Here is a 12,448-nt window from a genome sequence, read left to right as displayed (position 1 = left end):
TAAACATGTTATTGTTTCGCATGAGTATATGAGTAGGGTAGCACTGGACATAGTCTGCAAAGTCAAGTTTCCATGCACAGGCTTGGACACACATTCCAAATAGCTAAAACTTCACAAGAGGGTGGGGACCCAAATTATATCTAGTTTGTTACAACATCCCTATCTCAAACACAGAACCGGGGCTAAAGTGTCTCTATGGCAACAATGTAATTGGAGAATTCAAACAAATGGTTGGAAGGTCAGAGCGCATATGGTTTTGTTTAAGAGCCAGGGGAGTTTTTTCACATTCGGTTCATTATTTACTTTCATAAAGTATTAGCTTAATAAGCTCCATCACCACCCAGACACATCGTTTCTGGTTTTTCAGGCTCTGCTCTGGCCACTCTCACTGCATTTCACCAGGGGAGACGTGTTCTGCTTACAATAAAAACAACAGCTCTACAATAGCGGGAAGAACCGAACCATAGAAATATAGTAAATAGAATCATAGATATATAGTAATTAGAATCATAAAAATATAGTAACTAGAATTATAGAAATATAGTAACTAGAATCATAGAAATATAGTAACTAGAACCATAGAAATATAGTAACTAGAATCATAGAAATATAGTAACTAGAATCATAGAAATAAAGTAACTAGAATCATAGAAATAAAGTAACTAGAATCATAGAAATATAGTAACTAGAATCATAGAAATATAGTAACTAGAACCATAGAAATATAGTAACTAGAACCATAGAAATATAGTAACTAGAACCATAGAAATATAGTAACTAGAATCATAGAAATATAGTAACTAGAACCATAGAAATATAGTAACTAGAACCATACAAATATAGTAACTACAATCATAGAAATATAGTAACTACAATCATAGAAATATAGTAACTACAATCATAGAAATATAGTAACTACAATCATAGAAATATAGTAACTACAATCATAGAAATATAGTAACTACAATCATAGAAATATAGTAACTACAATCATAGAAATATAGTAACTAGAATCATAGAAATATAGTAACTAGAACCATAGAAATATAGTAACTAGAACCATAGAAATATAGTAACTACAATCATAGAAATATAGTAACTAGAATCATAGAAATATAGTAACTAGAATCATAGAAATATAGTAACTACAATCATATAAATATAGTAACTAGAATCATAGAAATATAGTAACTAGAATCATAGAAATATAGTAACTACAACCATAGAAATATAGTAACTACAATCATAGAAATATAGTAACTACAATCATAGAAATATAGTAACTAGAATCATAGAACTATAGTAACTAGAATAATAGAAATAGAAAGATGACATCCTATTTCCATAGTATGAACCCACACAAAAGAAAGTTGGTGGTGTGCATAAAACTAAATGTGGTTTTGGGCAGTGGTGGAAAAAGTACTCTATTGTAATACTTTAGTAAATGTAAAGACACCTTAATAGAAAATGACTCAAGTATAAGTGAAAGTCACCCAGTCAAATACTACTTGAGTAAAAGTCTAAAAGCATCTGGTTTTAAATGTGCTTAATGTAGTGGTGGAAAAAGTACTCAATTGTCATTCATCAAATTTCTTATATAAAGCAAACCAGATGGCATGAATTTCCTGTTTTTTTAAATTTAGGGACAGTCAGGGGCACACTCAGACATTTACAAATACAGTATGTGTGTTTAGTGAGCCCGCCAGATCAGAGGCAGTAGGGATGCCAACACGTTATATTGACAGGTGCTTGAATTGGACCATATGGCTGTCCTGCCTGAGCATTCGAAATGTAACAAGTACTTTTGCCATCAGGGAAAATGTATGGGAGTAAAAAGTACATTATTTCCTTTAGGAATGTAGTGGAATAAAAGTAAAAGTTGTCCAAAATATAAATAGTAAAGTACAGATACCCAAATAAACTACTTAAGTCGTACTTTACGTTACTTTACACCACTAGTTGAGAAAATATTTGACACCACACAAAGTTTATAAAAGGTTGCATCTGTATTCTGAACACCTTAATAGCTCATTCACTACTAGTTATTGTAGCATTCTTCACTGACTGGATTTCTGTATACTAATACGGTTGACTTAAATTCTGCAGCCAAAGCACAAATAGTCAATGCACTTCTACTGTAGAAATCTTAGCTCTCAATTCCAGTAAGTGTACCTTACTTCTAGTAAATTTACCTTTACAGCTTTGTTCCTAGCCAAGTGAGATGAACCAGTTGATATTCCAGTATAGGGGGGATTCATGGACAAATAGAAGCCAAAGGTATGATGTCACATCCTGCTCTGAAGGACAGGAAGTTGTGTTGAGGTCTGGCTGTCTAAAAAAATACATTGAATCCGTACCAGGAAGTCTTAAAGGCAGGAATAAATAGTGATGGCATCACGGAGGACGCTATGAAACTGAGCAACAGAGTAAAATCTAAAAACATAGATTTATTTGGCAGTAAATGTACAACATTATTTTATACATTCTAAAGGTGTCAGGTCCATCATACACGCCATAAATAGTTTATAGATTATTTTCTTTACAAAAATATTACAGTGACATCTAGGATCAAAAGCACCCATTTTAGAGGTATGTTAGTACCAGTGTTGAGCTAGTCCAAAGTCCAAACCTCTACCATACAACAACTCTTGAACGTATAAAGCACAGGCTATGAACATGAGAAGTTGTCATGAGAGTTCGTACAGATCACTCTACAGACAGTATAAATGCTATAAAGGAAGTGTGTGTGTGAGGGGAGAACACATTGTCCAAAGACAATGAGACTACATGTATGAGAGACAGCTGGTGTATTTGTGGTTGTCATTCTTTAATTGGGTGAGGAAAACAGAAGAGCTAAAATAAACAAATAGAATCGGACGTTTCCAACAGTCTCTATCCATAGCGACATTCTCCAACCTGTGTGTCTGCGTGTGTTTTACTTGATCTCCCCACAGTCCGTGATGGCGATTTTCTTTACCACACCACCGTCATGACAACCAAAGGATTCCATCTTGAAGACTACGTCCATGCCATCCTTCACCTGACCAAAGACCACGTGTTTATCATTCAACCTGAGGGAGAGAGAGTGCGAGAGAGAGAGCGAGAGAGAGACAGAGAGAGAGAGAGAGACAGAGAGAGAGAGAGAGTGCGAGAGAGAGAGAGAGAGTGCGAGAGAGAGAGAGAGAGTGCGAGAGAGAGAGAGAGAGAGAGAGAGAGAGAGGAGGGGTGCAGTTACCAGTAAAGCGGACCAAAATGTAAATGATTCTAAAACACAACTGTGTGACTAACTGGTGTCTAAAACATAACCTACCATTCAGTTTTAACTGTGCAGATGAAGAACTGAGAACCGTTCGTGTTTGCCCCTGAATTTGCCATGGATAAGATACCTAAAACAATGGAAACACCAGAGCTTGCAGTATAGTACCAGTTCATTCATGTACATTGTCAATTGTATACTGAACAAAAATATTAATGCAACAAGCAACAATTTCAAAGATTTGACTGAGTTACAGTTCATATAAGGAAATCAGTCAATTGAAATAAATTCATTAGGCCCTAATCTATGGATTTCACGACTGGGCAGGGGCGCTGCCATGGGTGGACCTGGGAGGGCATAGACCCACCCATTTGGGAGCCAGGCCCACCCACTGGGGAGCCAGGCCCAGCCAATCAGAATGAGTTTTTCCCCACAAAAGGGCTCTATTACAGACAGAAATACTCCTCAGCACTCCCTTCCCACAGGTGAAGAAGCCGGATGTGGAGGTCCTGGGTTGGCGTGGTTACACATGGTCTGCGGTTGTGAGGCTGGTTGGACGTGCTGCCAAATTCTCGAAAACGACGTTTGAGGCAGCTTATGGTAGAGAAATTAACATTAAATTCCCTGGCAGCAGCTCTGGTGGACATTCCTGCAGTCAGCGTGCCAATTGCACGCTCCCTCAAAACTTGAGACATTTGTGGCATTGTGTTGTGTGACAAAACTGCACATTTTATAGTGGCCTTTTATTTTCCCCAGCACAAGGTGCACCTGTGTAAATATCATGCTGTTTAATCAGCTTCTTGATATGCCACACCTGTCAGGTGGATGGATTATCTTGGCAAAGGAGAAATTCTCACTAACAGGGATATAAACACATTTGTGCACAACATTTGAGAGAAATAAGCTTTTAGTGCATATGGAAAATATCTGGGATTCTTTATTTCAGCTCATGAAACATGGGACAAACACTTTACATGTTGCATTTATACAGTATGACTTATCAAGGCTTCCATTTCTCCAAACGTTGTTTCTGTGGATCAAGTCCTCTAACAGAATGACTAGAAAATAAATAGATAGGAACACTGTGGGGTACCTGGCTGTAGGAGGGCATAGAGCAGCAGACAGAAGACATATGTCTTGGGTAAAGGTCTATTACCCCCAGTTTAACTGGAGCCAGGTTGTCATTATGCAAGAGAACATACCCTGAGCTGAAGAAGTGTCCATCTATCAACATGGGATTAAGGTTTAGTAAAAAAAAATCGTATGATAAATGGGATGTTGACTTGCTTGGAAAGTAGGTCATTTGTACCGTATTGAAATAACCTGTCTGTGTAGTCAATAGCGCCATCTAGGGGAGTGGAGACCCTACAACAACTCTTCAACGCCTGTTTTACACACTAGGGTCGACTAACCATAGTGTACTGGCTTCTATTACATTTTTTCCCCTAATGTTTTCCAGCATGGTTCCAACAACAATGGTGGATGCATAACCAGGCCAGCCCAGTACAGTTCAGCTCAGTTTGGCCCTAAAGTGTGAATAAGGGACCAGAGGTCAGACGGACAGAGGAGTTTGCTGGTTTAGTGATCTAACATACCTGGCCCAGTGTGTTTCAGTTTGAAGTTCTCGTCTTTGAACTTGGACCCATATATGGACTTCCCTCCAGTCCCGTTGTGATGCGTGAAATCTCCTCCCTGAGGGCAGAGAGTGAGTTAGTGCTCTTACTTTAAGACAACACCACCACAGAACATTGTAGTTCATAAATACAACATTCATAAGGGCTGTCCACTTATAGTAGTGTAATGAAACAGGCAGGGAGAGTGAGCTTGTACGCAGTGGTCGGTAAACACTCCACCTTCTGGCCCGTAGCCCTGTGCACCATCGCCTGTGCCACAAAAGCATGCTGCAGTGGCAGAGTTGATGTCCGCGCTTATAAACACAGGGTCACTACACTGCTCTCTCCTTTCAAAGAGCACGTCCTCGGGATAGCCTTAAGAGGACGACACCTTACAGGAACGCGCTCATCGGCCAAGCACATCTGTGGCGCAAGGTCCGATCACGTCTGACACCAGTGTAATGAAACAGGCAGGGAGAGTGAGCTTGTCTGGAGTGGTCGGCAAACCCTCAACCTTCTGGCCCGTAGTCCTGTGCGCCATAGCCTGTGCCACAAAAGCATGCTGCAGTGGCAGAGTTGATATCAGAGCTTATAAAATAAGGTCGCTACAGTAGTGATAAATTCAATTTCAATGTGGGACCAAAATATTTCAATCGTTGCAGAACACTGAGTGTCAAAGTGATAGCCTATTGTTTTCCATAACTGCATGTCCTTCCTAATGTTAGTCTTACAGTAGAGTTACATATTAGGAAGATAGTAGCATATACAGAATACTGTACAGGTTGTTACACTGATATAACACAGATACATGGCCAAACACTGTTTACATACAAATAGAGGTTTCTCTATGACAAGGTTTTCCAAAGTCAGCCTCCCATGGGTGCATGTTTTGGTTTTTGCCCTAGCACTACACAGCTGATTCAAATAATCAACTCATCATCAAGCTTTGATTATTTGAATCAGCTGAGTGAGTAGTGCTTGGGCAAAAACCAACACGTGCACCCTTGGAAGACCCCAGGACCGAGTTTGGGAAATCCTGCTCTATGATAAGGTAAGCACGGCTACAGTACCTGACACATGAACTCAGGAATCACTCTGTGGAACACTGATCCTTTGTATCCAAAGCCATGTTCCCCAGTGCACAGTGCTCTAAAGTTCTCTGTCAGAAAACAACAACAACATGAATTCACTACTAAGTAAAACACAATGTAAGGCTATATAGAGCAGTATTTTATTTGTCATTGCCCAGGTCAATCTCACTGAGTGGCTATTTCTATAGAACACAAATCAATGTTTACCTGCTGTTTTGGGCACAGCAGCTGCATTCAACTGTAATAAAATGTAAATAAAGACAATGTCAGGTAACGTTAGTTAGGTAGATAAGCAGGTTTAATGTATTGATATTGATTGGTTCCCCGTGATTATTTCTAGTCTGTCGTTATCTATGGCTAAACATCGTATTGATAGCCAGCTAGCTAGCTAGTTAGATAATAGCCTTTATTGCTAGTAAACTAGCTGGATAGTGTAGCCCTTTTCTCTACATGAACATGCTTGGTTGAACACACTAGCCATTTAGCAAGCATAGCTAGCAATCTTATCAACAACCCAATCAGCTCATTAACCTTTGAGCAGAAAGATGGGGTGTGACTGTAGCTGAAACAAACTGCAAATGAATGGGCTAGCCAGCTGAGACTTAGCTACTTCAACAACTAAGCATGGCTAGCTATCTAGCTAGCTAACTATTTTAACTAGCGAAGCAAGCTCAGCTGAACATGCCGTAAAATGAACCGTCAACTAGAGTTATTCTATGTAGCTATGTGTATCTGCCTTTTTACTGTTTACTGCTAGCTAATGGCAGATTTAGATTGCTACGGGTCCGCATCTAAGCTAGCTACGTTAGTTAGCTAGGTACCTCTATGATGATTCGTCCCAGAGGTTCGTTGTCAGCTGCGATGTCAAAATACACGACTGGGTTCTTGACTGGTCCAGACGAAAACAACCTGGTCGCAGCAATCGCCAAAGAGCAATATTTTATACGATTTTTACATTTGCAACATCTTTGCATAGTTGTCAACATGAAGTTCTGAGGATGGGGGTATGTGTGTACACATGACGTCACTAAGACCCCAACAGCGACACAGAATGATGAGGTTGTGCACATAAACAGATAGCTAGTCCATGAACATTATTAATACATCTGTGTCTACAATATTCAATAGTATTTTCATTGTAACTGTCAGAATGTCTTATTCCGCTCCCCATCACAGCCCCAATATATAACTTAAAACTCCCTAGAGTCGATGTCCGCGCCGCTTCGGAATGCAATTAGCATAATATAACAATCCTCATCAAAATTCATTAGTTTAAACTAGACATGTCTTTTTTTGCATTGGATGCGTCTCAATCACTCACATCCGCCGATGTCGCACTTCCGCATCTGCTGTAAAAGTGTGACAGAGCTAGTGGTTTGTCAGACCATGAGACATCACGAAAATCGGTCTTCTCACAAAATCGTCTGTAGTGTTCGAACGGTTTTGCCTTCAAACTATTATGGAAAGATGACTCTTGTTGTTCCATGTAGTGGATCTGTTGTTCAATGCGTTTGTATGGGCTAATAACAGTAAGGCCAAATAAAATGTTTAATTAAATATTTTTTTTATATATTTGTTTGATACTTCAAGGGGTCTTAAAATGAAAAATCTAATAGCAAAATGATCCATGGTATGACCTTCTTAAAACAGGGCATAGAACTTAAGATGTATTAGAAAACCAAGACCATGAGTTTCATCTGAATACATATTTATTAGATAAATATTAGGATGTCACGTCATCTAACTACATACAGTTTTGCAAGACTAAAAATCACAATTCATTTTTTTCTGACCAGTTTAGAATATGAAATGACTGTACACAGAATGTACAAAACAAAAAAGACAACTGCCACTTGGTGTGCCAATCACTTCAGATTGTACCTTGGAAGTAATATTTTTTGCCAAATTGTGTAAAAACTGTAAATTTGCCACAATTTTACAAACTGTCAATTTGGTATCAACAATCTTTAGGAACCACTCACGGTTCCCACGTCCCGATTTATTCCTCAAAATGATCTTTATTATGTTGTTGTAGCACCTTTATAAAGTACACAAGTAATAGAGAAATACACAGAAGTTGAATTTTACACAAAGGGAAACAAAGGTTTCTTTTTTTCCTTTTCCAACACCCCCAAGTTTGAGAAGTAGATAAAGTATCTTACATGAATGAACACGTGGTTGGAGAGAGAGGGCTGTACAGACTATCAAACACAGACTCCCTTTCCCACAATTCAACAGTCTCTTCTGACAGGAGGATGCAAACTTTACAAATTCTAAATACACAATGCGCATCATTGCCCCCTGTGTGGGGAAAATGTCTACATTTCTGTAAGTTAATGTGTCTCTATCTGTCATTTACACTATGTACATGCATCCTTTAGAGACCCTCCAGCCCCTATTCTTGCATTTTAGTGACAGAATAGAGGGCCGGGGATCACATCTCCCATTTTCTTTAAATGAAAATACATTGCACCCTCTAACTAACACACTCCACTTGTGTCCATTGACTGTACATCTACAGTTTGGTGTGGAGCCTGAACCTCAGACAAGGCTCAAACCTCTATGTGGAGTATAGAGAGTAATGTTGATAGACCAGACTTCAGCATTATGTCTACACAGATCTACAGATAAACAGGGCAGGGGAGTCAAAATACCTCACTGTGGCAGTGCATTATCTTCAACAAATAGACATAGACACAGACAGACAGACAGACTAAAATATCATAGGGTCAGTTGTGTTCAGGTGATTCAACCAGCGTTTGGGATCATTCCTAAATCCTAAAAATATCCACCGATTGAGAAATCTTCAATTTCATTTAGTAGCCTACATGATCTGAAGTAAACCAAATTATGATTATTCTCACAGTCACTGAATAGATACAGAAAATAATAACTTAAAATAGGAGAACAATATCAAAAATGCTATGAGGATAGAATAATACACATGATGATCTTGTGTTGTACAAAAGAGGGTTCACAAAAATAAAAAATTACTTGCATTCAATTCCAGAAGGTATTACAATTTAGACTTGACTTAATCAAAAATGATAGAGGGTAAAGTCACTTTCCTCCACTTTTCCCCAATACATTAGCAAACATTTATAAAGCATACATTGTCAGGATGACAACCATTTTAAATTGTCTTTATAAACCATTGTGGGTTTTTTAATTTTTCATGTTTGTTTCACTTTGACTGTTCATTGAACAAAAGTATACAAAATACAGTTGAACAGTAACAAGACACAGGAAATGCAGTGCAACCACACATCTGTTCAGAATACTTTTCGATTGGTTCCCTAGGAGTATGGTTACAGCATTCATGGGTATTATTCTTACATTATAGTAGATGTCCAAGCCAACTCCTTATACAAACTGTGGAATAACTTTGGTGATGCATCACGCATGCCATTTTCCAATGAACAGTCAAAGTGAAACAAACATGAAAAATAAAAAAGCTGGCCAATACATTACCATTAACCTAAATCATTCCTTTGCAAGAAAATGTTAAATAAAATAATGATAAAAAAATGCAATGGCTATAAAATCTAAATGACAAGAATGTTTCCGGCTAATCTAGAACAGAGACCATTGGCACACATGCACTTCTTAACACCACACAGTATGGTTACAGGAGCAATTGCAGAACTGTAGAACAGAGGAAGACTCACGGTAAAGAGGGATCTGGCTCTATTACAATGGCCGACTATCTTCTGCAACACTAGCTGTGTCTTGCTATGATAGACTAAATATGGACGGACTCTTTACTTCTCTTTTCTCTTTTTCTATCACTCTCATCCTCACTCTTTCTCTTACACACACACGCACACGCACACACACACACACACAATTCTCCATCATTCTAACCCAAATCAAATGTATTTGTAAAACTGATTTTTGTATAGCCCACTGTCTGACATGGCATTGTACTGTAACATCAGGGAAGAGAAACTTGAACAACATTGGAGGGGGGCGATAGACAGACAGAATATAGTTAACAGTGCTGATTCTTCTGTAGACTGGGCTAGCTAGCCAGGTTAGGATCCTCATCCACAGGCCTTGGCCTCTCCTCTCAGTACTCTGCCTGCCATGTGGTGTGGTGTGGCCCTCTGTCGGTTGTGCTTCAGTTAGTCTGGATGGAACGGACCCAGTGCTGACTGACTGACGTCCCGTTGGAAATACACACTATGAGCTAAAGGTCAGAGGTTATAAGAACACACTGTAGGTCAAAGGTCAGGGGTTAAAGGTTGTGGTCAGGGGGTCAGGGCTTGGAAGAACACACATCAAAAGAGGATAGATATAAACACTGGCTAGGACAAGAAGATGACTTTTCTTTCCTATTCATGTATTTTTTTATTTTTTTTTGTATAAGGGCGAAATAAGGACGATAAAAAACTGCTACAACACTTTTCCCTGTGTGAGGTCATACACATAGAACATGATTATTAGCTGCACAGTTTAAGTTCGAAAAGTCAAGAGATATAATATCACTTAAGGGCTAGACAGCCGACATGACCGTCGATGTTGTCGGCTGGAGGAGCTCCGCAGCGGAGGAGTGTGAAGAGTCTTTACACGAGGAAGAGTGTGTGTGAGGAAGAGGAAGTGAGGTCATGAGTGCATTCTGTCTCTGTCACAGTGTCCACTCCATGACATCTAGACTGTCATCTTCATCATCAACTTATGTTCTGACAGATGACCTCAGCGTTGCTCCTATGCCACCTACACGTCTATGACACCTTTCACAAAACAGTACGTGTGTGTGTTTGTGTTTGTGTGTGTGTGTGACCTGACGATGTCTCCACTACCAGTCCATATGAGGACGACTATGGACTCTATGGAGAGTCCAGCTGGTTGGACACACCCTGTGGTGTGTGTGTGTGTGTCTGTGGAGGAGGTTTGGGTTCGGCTCGAAGGGTGAGGAAGGCGAAAGGTTAATTGTTCTCGAAGAGGGAGAGGAGGTCATCATTGCTGTTGGAGGGGAGGTCCGGAGGGTCCAGATAGGACAGGAGCTCATCTGGGTTGGCCAGCTCTGGAAGCAGCTGTAGAGAGAGGGAGGGAGGCAGGCAGGAAGAGAGGGAAAGTGTGGGGGGGAGAGAGAGACAGAGTGAGAGAGAGAGAGAGAAGGTGGGAGAGAGAGAGAGAGAGAAGGTGGGAGAGAGAGAGAGAGAGAGAGAGAGACAGAGAGAGTGAGAGAGAAAGAGAGTGAGAGTTAGCGAGAGAGAGATGGAGCGAGAGAGAGAGAGAGAGATAGAGAGATAGAGAGGGGGATAAAGATATAAGGGAAGAGATTCGCATTGTCATTAGACTTCTTACTTCTATCCAAAGAGTCTATTTAAACAACTAAAGGTATTAGCATACTGTAGTAGTTTACTTTTTCCATCAAACCACAGCTAGGCAATGAGAGAAGGGTCCTTGCTAACCGGGATCCTTGGGACGTCCCAGCTCTGACGTTACCCCACTGAAGTTAACATTTAAAATGGTTAAGGGTTAGGGTTAAGGTTAGGTAAGGGTTAGGGTAGGGGTTAAGGTTAGGATTTAGGGTAGGGACGTCCCAAGGATACCGGATAGCACTAACCATGAGATAAGCTTTAGCAGACGATGCTAACGCTAGTTAAATTATGTTTGCATCCGTAAGCACGATGTCACAATGATCTCACTTACATCTAGGGAGGGCTCAGGCATGTCACCACTAATTTGACCTTCGATGCCCGAGGAAGAGGGGTTAAAGTTCAGATCGCCGTGCGGGTGGCTGTTCTGGCCTTGCTGCTGCTGGGGAGTCGGGGCCTGCTGGCGAGGGGGCTGCAACGATTGGCTGCCGTGATGTAACGACTGGCTGTTGGGGTGAGGAGGCACGTGCAAGCTCTGCTGTTGCATGGAATTATGGTGCTGATCAGTGGTGGAAGGATGAGACATCTGAGGGGAGAGAGAGACAAGGAGATAGATAGGGGGAGAGAGAGAGAGAGAGAGAGAGGGGGAGAGAGGGAGGGAGGGAGAAAGAGAGGGAGGGAGGGAAGAAGGGAGGAGGGAGGGAAGAAGGGAGGGAGGGAGGGAAGAAGGGAGGGAGGGAGGGAGAAAGGGAGGGAGAAAGGGAGGGAGGGAGGAGGGAGATAGGGAGGGAGAAAGAGAGGGAGGGAGGGAGGGAGGAGAGAGAAAGAGAGGGAGGGAGGGAGGGAGATAGGGAGGGAGGGAGGGAGATAGGGAGGGAGGGAGAAAGAGAGGGAGGGAGGGAGATAGGGAGGAGGGAGGGAGATAGGGAGGGAGGGAGGGAGGGAGAAAGAGAGGAGGGAGGGAGGGAGGGAGGGCAACAAGGAGGGAGGGAGGGAGGGAGGGAGAAAGGGAGGGAGGAGAGAGGGAGGGAGGGAGGGAGAGGGAGAGAGGGAGGGAGGGAGGGAGGGAGAGGAGGGAGGGAAGGAGGGAGGGAGGGAGAGGGAGGGAGGGAGGGAGGGAGGGAGGGAGGGGAGGGGGGAGGGAGGGAGGGAGGGGGAGGGAGG

General features: G+C 41.3%; 2 protein-coding genes across 6 annotated transcripts in view; both read right to left on the bottom strand.

The window, feature by feature from the left end:
• Positions 1-2,427: 2,427 nt before the first annotated feature.
• On the bottom strand, positions 2,428-7,238 carry ppifa (peptidylprolyl isomerase Fa). Its single transcript, XM_041866808.2, has 6 exons — positions 6,782-7,238; positions 6,168-6,198; positions 5,940-6,028; positions 4,852-4,948; positions 3,311-3,386; positions 2,428-3,071 (listed from the first exon to the last, which is right to left on the bottom strand). Exons 1-6 carry the CDS (start codon positions 7,028-7,030, stop codon positions 2,936-2,938), a joined length of 678 nt encoding a protein of 225 aa, XP_041722742.2. The 5' UTR covers positions 7,031-7,238; the 3' UTR covers positions 2,428-2,935.
• A 1,243-nt stretch (positions 7,239-8,481) lies between these two features.
• Positions 8,482-12,448, bottom strand: part of LOC121553781 (zinc finger MIZ domain-containing protein 1-like) — a 184,979-nt gene continuing 181,012 nt past the window's right edge. For all 5 annotated transcript variants that reach the window (XM_045211570.1, XM_045211573.1, XM_045211572.1 and 2 more), the window contains 2 exons: positions 11,619-11,870; positions 8,482-10,996 (listed from right to left, as the gene is read on the bottom strand). In XM_045211570.1, coding sequence (XP_045067505.1) covers positions 10,889-10,996; positions 11,619-11,870 — 360 coding nt within the window. In that variant the 3' untranslated portion in view covers positions 8,482-10,888. The remainder of the gene's footprint in view (positions 10,997-11,618; positions 11,871-12,448) is intronic.

This window comes from Coregonus clupeaformis, chromosome 37 (assembly GCF_020615455.1).
Source record: "Coregonus clupeaformis isolate EN_2021a chromosome 37, ASM2061545v1, whole genome shotgun sequence".
Taxonomy (NCBI): domain Eukaryota; kingdom Metazoa; phylum Chordata; class Actinopteri; order Salmoniformes; family Salmonidae; genus Coregonus; species Coregonus clupeaformis.
This window is presented reverse-complemented; position numbering and strand designations above follow the sequence as displayed.

What these genes read in the sequence shown, in the direction of transcription:
- ppifa (XM_041866808.2), bottom strand. Translation starts at nt 7,030, where the DNA reads ATGTGCACAACCTCATCATTCTGTGTCGCTGTTGGGGTCTTAGTGACG. An exon ending in TGCTGTGCCCAAAACAGCAG is followed by an intron (nt 6,029 to 6,167) that starts GTAAACATTGAT and finishes GTTTTCTGACAG; the next exon opens with AGAACTTTAGAGCACTGTGC. An exon ending in ACTGAAACACACTGGGCCAG is followed by an intron (nt 3,387 to 4,851) that starts GTATGTTAGATC and finishes CCATTGTTTTAG; the next exon opens with GTATCTTATCCATGGCAAAT.